Source organism: Leptonychotes weddellii, chromosome 5 (genome assembly GCF_054177405.1).
Source record: "Leptonychotes weddellii isolate Sample4059 chromosome 5, ASM5417740v2, whole genome shotgun sequence".
Lineage (NCBI taxonomy): Eukaryota > Metazoa > Chordata > Mammalia > Carnivora > Phocidae > Leptonychotes > Leptonychotes weddellii.
This window is the reverse complement of record NC_138373.1, coordinates 20,405,139-20,417,539: the sequence shown is the minus strand read 5'-3', so window position 1 is coordinate 20,417,539 and position 12,401 is coordinate 20,405,139. Positions and strand designations below refer to the sequence as shown.

General features: G+C 48.3%; 1 protein-coding gene across 1 annotated transcript in view; it reads left to right on the top strand.

Moving 5' to 3' along the window:
• Nucleotides 1–12,401, top strand: part of VWA3A (von Willebrand factor A domain containing 3A) — a 64,797-nt gene that overhangs the window by 15,941 nt on the left and 36,455 nt on the right. Inside the window, exons 5-9 of the mRNA XM_081819872.1 lie at nucleotides 2,289–2,413; nucleotides 2,513–2,590; nucleotides 4,429–4,483; nucleotides 8,722–8,820; nucleotides 10,448–10,554. Of these exons, the coding sequence (XP_081675998.1) occupies nucleotides 2,289–2,413; nucleotides 2,513–2,590; nucleotides 4,429–4,483; nucleotides 8,722–8,820; nucleotides 10,448–10,554 (464 nt within the window). The remainder of the gene's footprint in view (nucleotides 1–2,288; nucleotides 2,414–2,512; nucleotides 2,591–4,428; nucleotides 4,484–8,721; nucleotides 8,821–10,447; nucleotides 10,555–12,401) is intronic.

Below are 12,401 nucleotides of genomic sequence, written 5' to 3'. Positions count from 1 at the left end.
ATTGTTCACACTTCTTTAACACTTGCTAATCTCCTTTGAAACAGAGCAGTGGGCAGGCCTCAGGCACAGAACCGAGGGCACACAATAGTATCTAGCTGGCATATAACAACAGCATTTCATTTTTATTGAGTGGGAGATACAGATCATTGCTGGGATCTGTCAACGCAGCAACACTCAAGGCCTTGTGCTGCTACAGCTTCAAACGCCCGTTTTACAGGTGAAAAAAGAGCCCCACCAACCTGCGCAGCATCACAGAGCAAGTAGATGGAGAACCCCACCTACGGCACTCCTTTCTTCTCTCCCGCTCTCCTCTGGACTTTCTTCTTCCTGTGTCCTCTACGCTGTCTAGTGGAGCTCAATCAGCTACCTGCAGAGTTTTCAACCCCTTGTCTACCACCTCACCCACTACCGTGAGAACCCTGGTAGATACAAGCCCAAGGAGCACCCACCTAGGATTCGAGTAGGCGCCCGGGAGATGGGTGCAGCCATCTCTAATATAGGTGGGGGTCCTGGTGGGTTAAACAGTGGGCAGGCCCATTCCCCAGCCATCAGATGATGCTGCAGGGCAATTTCCATCATCCACTCAGCCGACCTCCCTCATGATGCTGTACCACACCCAGAGGGAGTCCTGGCCAATTCTGGCAGCATTTACATCCCATGTGTATCACACAGGGATTGCGCTGGAAGCCCTGTCTGAACCAGGCCTTGCACACCTTCCCAGCCCCTTCTCATGTCACATCACACGCTCCAACCATCGTGGCCACCTTTCTGCTCTACAAACGTTCTGACCCCTTCCCTGCTCCATGCCTCTGCCTGGAATGAGCATTCCCTAGCTATGCACAGGGCCGGCTCCTCCTTCACCTCCAGATCTCGGCTCACAACGGCCTTCTCCGACCCCCCTCCCCCGCCCCTGCAGAAGTGACCTCCCCGTCTCCATCCTACTCACTGTCTATCACATTTCCCTGCTCCATGTCCTTCCTGCAACTGTTCCTTTCTGAAACTATATACACTGATTTCATCTCTTCTCTACTCTCTACTTATTCACACTAGAATGTAAGGTCCAAGAAGGCAAGAACGTTTCTATCTTGTTCACACTGTAGACCTAGGACCAATGACAGCACCTGGTTCATAGAAGGGGTCAGAAACACCCACTGGGGGAAGAAGAAATGCCAGACTCCAGGAGAGGTGATCAAGGCCAAATGGGCTAAGAGCCTCAGGTCAGTTTTCTCTGCCTTCTGGCTCCCAGAAAGCATCCCCAATCTTAAACGCTTGCTGTGAAGGACTTCAGCTCCACCACCAAGGCCACCACCCAAATCCTGAGCTTGGCGCTGTGTAAGTGATCCAGGTGTCACGACATATAAGCAAGAGGGCGTGGTCCTTTTCGTGGCCAGACTCCTGTGATGGTGAGGAAATTCTATGTTTAAAACTCTAACCTGGTGCTCCTGCTTCTGGCCTCTGGACTAGACAGGAGAAACCCATTCCCTCCTCCATGAGCCAACAAATGTTTGTTGAGGACCCACCAGACTGACAGCAAGGCAGAACTCATAGCAAGATACAGAAAATGCAAGTGTGGAAATAAACAAAGAGCACCCAAATGAGAACAGAGGCCATTTATTCCGAGTTTGCTTCCAGCAAGGGAGTCAGCCACCTTCACCTGTGTTTGGTAGAGAGACTCAAAGGCAGGGGATCAGGAAAGCTTTGTGGTGAAAAAGGAGAAAGCTTCAGGTGTGCCCAGAAGGGCGGTGCTGGCATGAGGAAGCTGGAGGTGGGCTAACTAGAAGGCAGGCATCTCATGTGATTGGTTTTGAGGGCATATTTGGCCTTCTCTGGTGGGTCCTGAGCCGGATGTGGGATAAAACATAGGAAAACTGAAGTCATTGGCCAAGTCCAGACCCTTCTGGGCCAGTTGCTACAGTTGTGGTTTGGTTTTGTGGACTGGTTGCCACGGGCGTCATGGGTCGGAGTTCTGTTGTCCTGTATGGTCTGGCCACTGCATATTTGGTTTCGCACAAGGCAGGGTGTGGTGAGTGACCCTTGAATTATCTCGCTGCATATTGGGGATGAGGTGAAGGATGAGAATGGGTATTTCCAGAGCAACTGGCCCAGGACACAGGCCTCCTCATTCCTCAGTTCCCTCAGCAAGGTGAGTTCTTGAACAGACCGCGTTCAGGGACGACCCATCGGAGTTGGCAGCCCTTGGGCATCTGTGAGGAGGGGGAGCCTAGGGCGTCCTCAGCCTTGCCCTCTCTTTCCCCACTTTTCTGTTTGACTCTGGCTCTGTCTCGCAGAGGCTGCAGAGAGATGAGACCAAACCCTCGGCTTGGGAGGACTCGGAAGACTGGCTTTCCAGGCACAGTTTACAGTTTGAGAGGCTCACCCTGGCTGACCTGCTTAGCCAAGGCACCGCCGTGCTGTGAGTCTGGCACCATTCCCTTCACCCCCAAGCCTGCAAGCCTGGCAACACCCCACTCCCCGGCCCCAGAGACCCCTTCTTAAGACTTTGCTTCTTCAGGGAGGAGGGCAGCAATATCATGAGGAAAGTGTACTTCTCCACCCAGATCATCCACCAATTTGAATCCAAGCTTTCTGAGTAAGTACAAGAGCTCAAGAATTTCTTCATTTCAGCAGCCTGAAAGTAACTTTGTTCAGGGGCGCGTGGGGGGCTCAGTTCGTAAGCATACTCTTGATTTCGGTTCTAGTCGTGATCTCAGGGTCATGAGATCGAGCCCCACGTCAGCTCCGTGCTCGGTGTGGAGTCTGCTTGAGATTCTCTCTCTCTCTCCTCCCTCTGCCCCTCCCCCCCACTCACACTCTCTCACTCTCTAAAATAAATAAATAAATAAATAAATAAATAAATAAATAAATAAATAAAAATCCTTAAAAAAATGATTTTGTTCCGACAACAATCTCTGGGTTCTTGGGCATGTCCCTCCCACCTCTGGTCCTAATGGCCTCTTTCATCAAATAAAGAGATTGGACCATACCGGTTTTTCTCAGCCTTTTCAAATCCCTGGGCCCTTTGGATGAGCACATAAAACCTCACACCATCATCTGAGGTATAATAGTTAAATGACCACTTTCAATGACAGATTGGTTGGGCTTATACTTTTGCAAATTATTTTGCAAAAATATGCGGGCTACCCACTCCCAAACCAGATTTTCCAAGCACATATATACATTCCATCCCCAATGTAGCAATCTATGATCCATGATCACTGTTTGCCTGAGGTTTCTTAAAAGGCTATAATAATAATTAATACCTGTCATCTATTAATGTGTCAGGAATTCTGCTAAGGCCTGCGTGCATTATCTTGTTTAATCCTCACAACAACCGAAAATACATTACTCTCAAGCCAAATATCCAAAATTCAATTGACAACTGACCAATATGCCAGATTTATCAAAACATTTTAACTGTAACTTTTTTTTTAAAGATTTTATTTATTTGAGAGAAAGACAGCACAGAGGGAGAGGGATAAGCAGACTCCCGGCTGAGCAGGAAGCCCTATGTGGGGCTCGATCCCAGGACCCTGGGATCATGACCTGAGCCGAAGGCAGAGGCTTAACTGAGCCACCCAGGGGCCTCTTAACTGTAACTTTTATAGCAATTTTTATCAGGTATGAAGGTTTAAACAGGTTTTTAAAGAATTTTGCAATATTTTGGTTGATTGGTTTTAATTGTGAATCAAGCGTGTTAAGGAATGTTCAAGTCCATTCAGTTAATTCAAATCGATTTTCAGGGAATTGGCTTTCAAACTGACTTTTGGCAAATTGACTTGGGTAGAGCCCTGGTATAATCTTCATGTTGGAGGTTCAAAGAGGTTACCACACCTGTCGAAAGGTTACACAGCTAGTAAATTGGAGAGCTGGATCTCAAAGACCAGCACGTCTCATTATGAAGCTCATACTCTTAGCTCTATTCATACTCATGTATAACTTAAAATTCTACCCACTGCCCCATGATTTCACATCCAAAGGTTTTTTGTTTTGTTTTGTTTTTTTTTTACATCCAGAGGTCTTGTTTGCCGTTTTGTAGGCTCCCAAATCCCACCTGCCCTCAATGAGGGCAATTCAGTTGAATTCAAGTGATGAGTCCTGAACTTGAGCACCTGTTACATGCTCTCTCCGTCCAGTCATTGGATTGGTTTGCAATAAGGCAAGTTCAAGACGTTCTCCCGACTACTTTTTGAAAACTGAGGGGTTTTTTTTGTTAATCAGTCCCCTGAGAACTTGCTGCTGAACTGCCTCCATTGGGCATTTATGGTCATCTCCAGGTGACTAGCAAGTTTCACCTGGGGAGACACGGATTTGAGAAGAGCAAGACATTACCCCAAAATCCCATCCACACCTTCTTCCCATGTATGTAAGTGACTGTCATTCAGTGATGAAGTTCACCTTGGCTGATGAGTCTTTCTGGTATTTTGCCAGGGCTGTTGAACTCTATCAACAGAGAATCCAGTGGCTCACAGAAAACAGCAGGAAGGTAAGAGATTCCATTCTCCGCCCCCTTTTACTCATTCTGTCTGTACTTGTTACAGTTCTTTCAGTTGCAAACGACAGACCTTCAGCTTAAACTGGCTTAAGCTAAAAAAGGAATTTCTCAACCTACATAAATGAAAAACCCAAACACAGCTGTATCCATGGGCTCAGATGATGTCATCTCTTTGTCTCTGGGGTCTGCTTTCTTCTGGGTTGGTTTTATTCTTTTTTTTTTAAGATTTATTTATTTATTTTAGAGAGAGAGAGAGAGAGCACATGAGTGGGAGGGGCAGAGGGATATGGAGAGAGAATCTCAAGCAGACTCCATGCTGAGTGTGGAGCCGGAAACAGGATGGGGCTTGATCTCATGCCCCTGAGATCATGGCGTGAGCCCAAATCAAGAGTCAGATGCTTAACTGACTGAGCCGCCCACGCACCCCACTGTACCTCTTCGGATGGAGCTGCAGAGTAGACATGAAACCAGCCCAGACTAGATCCCAGGGAAGCAATCTCTCACAAACCAACTCGTGGGTCCTCTGGGTGCTGACACAGCCTGGGGTGATGGACAGGCCATCCCTGGGCCCACTTCCCAACTATGGTCAGCAAGGCCCTGGGCAAGTGGCCTCACTGCTTTGGGGGTCTGTTTCCACATTTATGGAGGAGAAAAGCAGGGCTTATAAACGAGTAGCGTGCTGGTAAATCTGGCCCACAGCCATGTTTTTCTTGGCCCTCATAGTTTAAAATATTTCTCGAGTTAGTTGCCAAGATTTAGAATTCTGGTGTTTCATGTTTATGTCTGTTTTTAGCTCTCTCTTGAAAAATGGGAATATCTGGCATCACCAGGCTCCAATTCCCTCTTATGAACCTATCCAGTTATTTTACAGGATAAATGTCTAGAATTCCAATGGCTCAGTTTAAGAGAATGAATGTTTTCAATTATAAAAGCTCTAAAGGCAGTTTTTGTAAATTATAAAAGGAATAGAACTGGCCCCAGATTTTTTTTTTTTAAAGATTTTATTTATTTATTTGAGAGAGAGAGAATGAGAGAGAGCACATGAGAGGGGGGAGGGTCAGAGGGAGAAGCAGACTCCCCGCCGAGCAGGGAGCCCGATGCGGGACTCGATCCAGGGACTCCAGGATCATGACCTGAGCCGAAGGCAGTCGCTTAACCAACTGAGCCACCCAGGTGCCCGTGGCCCCAGATTTGAACTCCTTTCAGCCCCTGAGGATTGGTAATGTCCTGGGAGGCCTCAGCGTTCGTTTGGGTCATTCAACAAATATTGATTGGACAACTACTACGTATCAGGAACGGGTCCCAGACTGAGAATAGAAACATGACCAATACAAAGGTCCCACCTTCGTGGAGATTATAGTCCAGTGGGGGAGGACAGACAATGGATAATTAGCAATTCATAGGCAAGGTCAAGTTACTGGTAGTGCTATAAAGAGAAATGAACAGGGTAAGGGAATAGAGAGTAGGATAGAAGGAGGGCTATTTATTTAAAAAAAATTTTTTTTTAAGATTTTAATTATTTATTTGAGAGAGGGAGAGAGAGAGAGCGTGAGCGGGGGAGAGGGCAAAGCAGGCTCCCTGCTGAGGAGGGAGCCCGATGCGGGACTCGATCCCAGGACCCTAAGATCATGACCTGAGCCAGAGGCAGATGCTTAACCAACTGAGTGACCCAGGTACCCCAGGAGGAGGGCTATTTAAATAGAATGGTCAAGGAGGAGACATTTGTGCAGACACCTGAAGGAAATGAGGGCACTCCCATATAGAGATCTAGGGGAGAATGTTCCAGGCCGAGGAAACAGCAAATGCCAAGGCTCCAAGACAGGAACAGGCTTGGCATGTTCTAGAAGCAGCAAGCAGGCCAGTGTAGCAAGCACAGAGTGAGCCACATGGAGAAGGGGAGGAGATGAGGCTGGAATCAAGAATGGCCTTACAGAGTACAGATCTTATTCCACAGGTGAGGCCTTTAAGCAGGGGAGTGTCATGATCTGACCTAAGTTTCAAAAAGATCATTGTGGCTCCTTCATAAATTGACTGTAGAGAACAAAGGCCAGGTAAGAATGGTGGAGACTTAGGCTCAAGAGCTAGGGTGGATGGAAGGAGAAATGGTGAACTCAGGGCATGGCTTGAAGGGAGAGCCCACAGGACTGCTGATGGATTGCATGGGTTTGGGGCCAAAGTGCCTGGGGACCTGTTGAATGCCATTCACAAGAGGGCCAGGTGTGTGGAGGAAAATCAAGAGGTCTGGGTTTCACCATATGAAGTCTGAGAGGCTTACCAGACATCTGGGCAGAGACAAGGAGCAGGCAGTTGAATGCATATGTTTGGAGCTGCCAGAGAGTTCTGCCTGCAGATGGACCTTGGATTATCATCAGTGTGCAAATGGTATTCAAATCCCCAAGACACATGAGATCTTTTAGGGAGTGAGTGCAGAACAGTGGTTCTTAACCAGGGAGGGGGGAGCGGCGATTTTGCCCCCCAGGGGATATTTGGCGATATCTGCAGGAACGTTTGGTTGTCAAGACTGAGAGGGGAGGTTGCCAGGGAAGCTGCCAAACATCCTGCAGTGCACTGATCAGCTCCCCATAGCAGAGGATTGTCCAGCTCAAAATGTCAGTAGTTGAGGGGTTGACAAACCCTCGTGTAGATAAGGAAGACGGAGCCCTAGCCCTGTACTTCTCAAACATTTATGGCAGCCAAATCCCTTTTGGTGGTGGGGGTGGTGGGGAGAGGAATTTTGTTAAAATGCAGACTCTAATTGGGCAGATCCGGAGTGGGACTTGAGATTTTGCGTCTAACAAGTTCCCAGGATGTCCTACGATGCAGACTTTGGGAGGAGGTGGGGGAGGGTGAGAAGGACTGGCCAGCAAGTGGACGAAAAAGCAGGAAAACGTGATGTCCTGAAAGACAAATGTACTTATTAAATGCTTCAACTTGTTACATCCTTGACACAGCGAAAGAGCGTCCTATACCACTCAGAATTAGCGAACGTTGAGAACTTACATTTGACCATTGGGTTTGGCAAGAGGGAGGTCATTGATCACCTTGACAGGTGTAGCTTCAGTGGAGTGGGGAGGTGAGAGCCTTACTCTGAGGGAGTCACAGAGAAACGAGGGGTAAGCTAAAATGGGAAGCAGAGAAATGAGGTGGGGTAGCAGGAGGGAGGGGTGGAGTCCTGAAAGGTTTATTTCCTTTTTCGGATGGGCAATAGTATTTTGTACTTTGTGTGGTGATGGAAACCGTACAACAGATAAGGAGGATCTGGTGGTCCAGGAGAAGAGACGGTTACAGTAGCAAAGTCCCTATTTGGCAAGACAAGAGCAGGTGATGGGAGTCAAAGGGTTGGCCTTAGAGCTTCGGTAGTTGCTCTATAATGTAGATACATTATAACAGGGGAAAAGGCCAAGGGTGTGGGCAAAGGGGCAGGCAGGTTGGTAGATTCTGCGTGGAAAGATTTAAAAAACAAAACCAAACTCTGGCTTGTTTCTCTTTTCTCAGTGAAATTGAAGGCAAACTCACCTGCGGAGGGAGCATAGAAAGGGAATGTTGAGGTGTGAGAGATATAAAATACCCATCTGTGAGAGTAGAGAAAATTGGGCCTGCAGTAAAGTGGGATTTAAGGCAAAAAGCATCAAATGGAACCCACTGCCCCTAGAGAATCATCCGTCTCGAACGAATGAAAATCCCAGTTCACGATGCAGCTGTAACAGGATGAACCGTCCTCAGCAGAGTCAGACTGCATGGGCACGGAGAATGTGCTAGCTGTTAGACACAGAATTAGAAACTCACAGAAATACCGCGGCAGCCAGCGAGCTTGACACATCTGCCTTTGATTGGTAGAGTGGGTGGAAAACAAATAAGGATATAGAGAAATGGAATAAAATCCGCTGATGTAATTAGACAGCCAACTTTGTATTTTACAAAGGATGCTTTTCTGTGGTCTCCAAATTTTCTTTAATGGACGTGGCTTACTTTATAAGGGTGGACTGTAAATATTAAGAAAAAAAAAAAAAGACTTGTAAAGAATAGGCTTTAGGAGCAGATAATGCCCGGAACTACAGTCAGGATCGGGTTTTGCTTTTTTCCTCTATAAAATGGACCTGGCTTCTGCTGCTTTCTGAGGTCAGGGGTGTGTGTTCCAACGTCCACGTCACGCGGAACTGCCCCATGAGAGGGCTTAAGGGAAGCACAGAGCTGTGCTGGATGTTCCCACATGCCCTCTTTGGTTTCAGGCATTTGGCCTCATCAAGGGAACCAAAGTTGGTATTGTCATTGACGTGTCAGCCGTCAGCAGTGGCTCTCAGAAAGAGGAATTCCAGACTGACTTCCTGGTAAGTCTCTCTGGCGCAAAGAAGTACCTGGAACCACCCCCCCAGCCACACCCCCTCCCCTCTGTGAGCTTGGCCAACTGGCTTTGTTTGTAGCAACTGCAAAATGGGGTGTTCTGCAAAGAACGGTTCACACTTAATTAGCACCTACCGTTAAGGAACTATGTCAAGTTCATTTTCAGTTCCTGTGTGAGCTTCTCGTATCCTCACCACAGCAGTCCCTACTAACTAGACTTTTCCGCAAGGGCCCCCAGTTCCCTGGAAAGAGGATGTGAAGAACAGTAATCGGTTGGACTGACTCCAGCATAGCATGGCACAGGTCTCCTGGCCTTTTCTGGACCCAAGGGCTGTTTCGTTTTCTTTGGCATGTCCAAACAAAGAAGCTAAGAACTCTGGAGCCAGATGACTGGCCTTAAGTCCCAGCCGCCTCTGCCACTTCTGGGCTGCGACCTGCTGCCTAATCTCTCTGTGCCTTCGTTACCTCATCTGTAAAATGCGGATGACAACAGAGGCCACCTACCAGGGCTGCCATAGGATGAAAGGAGTTCATGCAAGCTAAGTGCTCAGAAAAAAAACTTTGTATGTAGCCTCTGTGCGCTAATGTAAGGGGGTTCTTTTCTTATGGGAACGCCCAGAGCTTTGGATGTGATCGTCCAAGGACTCTTTTTTTTTTTTAAGATTTTATTTATTTATTTGACAGAGAGAGAGCACATGTGAGTGGGGAGGGTCAGAGGGAGAAGCAGACTCCCCGCCGAGCAGGGAGCCCGATGCGGGACTCGATCCAGGGACTCCAGGATCATGACCTGAGCCGAAGGCAGTCGCTTAACCAACTGAGCCACCCAGGCGCCCCATCCAAGGACTCTTTATAGGGTTCAACATGGGTTAGTCATCCAGAACTGTCCCCCGTTCCTGGTCTCAGCAGATGTCAGGAAACAGTGCTTCATGACAAGTCTTCAGGGCTGAGGTTCTAAAGATCTCCCAGGTGGGCTGGTCTAATATTAGGCAGGGCAAGGTCTGTGTTGCCGGTGGACAGATGAAGTTCTACCTAGCCAGGAAGACGAGGGAGGAGCTATCTTACTGCTGGATATTCATCGGCTACAGCTTGAGAGCATCAGATGGGCTGGCCTTGTGCCCACTGCTACATCCCCACCTTCTGTGCTTTGGCGAGAAACCACTGCCCCCAACCTCTGTCCTCCCTCCCTGGATGCCACCGTGAAGGGTGGCACAGTCTGAGATGGGTAGCTAAGAGGCTCATCCTCCTCCTAGTCTGTGAGCCAAGTGTGTGGCAGCCCGAAGGAGCTGCTCCAGAAGAAGACATCAGTGTGCAGTCCCTGGGACTAAGGGAGGGCACGACCTCCCAGGGTGGTCTGCCAGTCTATGGGCTGAGGCCCATGCCCCGCCCCCACCACGCACACACACACACGGGCTGGGATGGGTCACCAGGGCACTCATCCCACACCCCCACGTGACTCAGTGGGCAGGAAGCAGATGTCACCTTGGGGCCACTAAGCGACCCCATCCCAGCAAGGCTGACAGCCCGGTCCTGAGGAGCCAGCCCCAGCATGAGGAGTGAAGCCAGGCCCCACGTGGCCTGTGGCTCTGGGAACCAGTATGTCCCTTTGTCTGTCAGGACCTCATTGAGGAGCAGCTGAGCCACAAGGAGAAGCTGTATGTCCTGTCCTTCGGCTCCACCACCAGCGCCCTCTGGCCAGACCCGGTGGGAGTCAGCTCTTCCACGTGAGTGACCTCCCGGCCTTGGCCAGGCTGTCTGCTTGTTCCTTGTCCTCCCCACATGGTGCTGTCTTTCTTGAATGAATACAGTGCGAACCCGAGACCCCAACAGGTGAGTGAGTACAAAGAGACAACTCACAAAGCGGAAACACAGGGATCCGTAACCTTTGGCAAAGCAGACAGCCTTGTGAGCAACCCACAAAATGAAAAGACAAGACAACGGCAAGGCACCATTTTTCTCCAGCAAACTAGCAAAGATAGTTTTGTTATTTTGAAAATAATACATCTTTAAAAATCCACACAGTACGAAAGCAGAATCTCTCTCCACCTCCCAATAACTGTTTCTTCTACCTACTTCCACAATGTGTCACGTACGTGCATCGGTATGCTTATCCTCTTTTACTAAAACATAAACAGGAATGCATTACCCTGTCTTGCACTTTGCACTTGATTTGAATGTCAGTCTCTCTCAGTACACACAGATCTACCTCGTTCTTTTTTAATGGCTGCATAGTATTCCACTGCATAAATGTACTGTGATTTAACTAGTCTTTTATTTGGAAGCTTCTAGTTTGTGGGTTTTTTGGGAGGGGCGTGGGGGGGCAGAGAGAAGATGTGTAAGAATTTCTACTTATGCCAGTAAGTAAAAATTTCTTTTCCATGAAGAGAATATCCTTGATGGCCCAGCAGGTGTTAGGTGCCCTGCTAAGCACTTTTCATGCACTATCTTATTTAATACCTACAGCCAGCAGATGCAGTAGGATTCTTATTCCCATTTTGCCTATGAAAAAATTGGGACTCAGGTTAGGGCGCTTGCCCGGAGTGGTAGAGCCAGGATTGGCTGTCAAAGCCTGGAGCAGATTCCAGGAGAAACCACCTGTATGCATTTCTGGGATGGAGGTCCCCTTGCCCAGCACTAGCTGTAAAGAGGAGCTGTTCTGGCTAGAGCAGGGTCCAGTTCCAACAGCGCTGGCTCTGCATCCTGCTCTGACAGTTACGGGGTGGCCTTGACCAGTCCTTGAACTCTCTTTAGCAGAGTGAGGCCAGGGTTACCTACCCCTCACTCAACTCCTGTGAACAGGAGGTGAGGGATAAGCATCTGGCAGGTGGCCGGTACTCGGTGATGAGAGCAGTTTTTTCCTGTGGTTTCCGCTCCAGTTAGACCTCTGATCTCTGGGATGTCAGACCTAGAAGTCACCATGAGGTCATAGGCAAGAGCTTCTCACTGCAGTGATTCCTAGAGACCACTTGTGATTTTGGTCATATCTCTGCCACGTGTACTATTTTGTTTTGTTTTTTTAAGATTTATTTATTTATTCTAGAGAGAGAGTGAGCATGAGTGGCGGGGGTGGGGGGGCGGTGCAGAGGGAGAGGGAGAATCCTCAAGCAGACTCCCTGCCGAGCATGGAGCTTGATGTGGGGCTCGATCCCAGGACCCTGGGACCATGACCTGAGCTGAAGGCAGACGCTTAACCGACTGAGCCACACAGGCGCCCTGACGTGTACTATTTTAAAACATCAACTCTACATGTATTATTGAAGGGAACTATCAGTACCATAACAAGAAGCCCGTATCACTTGCCATAATTAGAATGCAGTCATCACAATAAATACAGTGAAAGCAAATAAACAATGATATCAAATTCCAACTTGAAACCTATCGGCCTGGAGAAGGCTGTAGGCCTGGGATCTGCTCTCCCTTTGTGTAGAAAGGAGACTGAAAGGTTATAATAACGAAGGACAGACTTACTGGCCACGAGCCAGTAAATTTTATTGTCATTTTTATTTTATTGGTCAGACAGAAAGAGAAATGGAAAGAGCAGAACTCTCTCACTGGTATGCTGTGAGATATT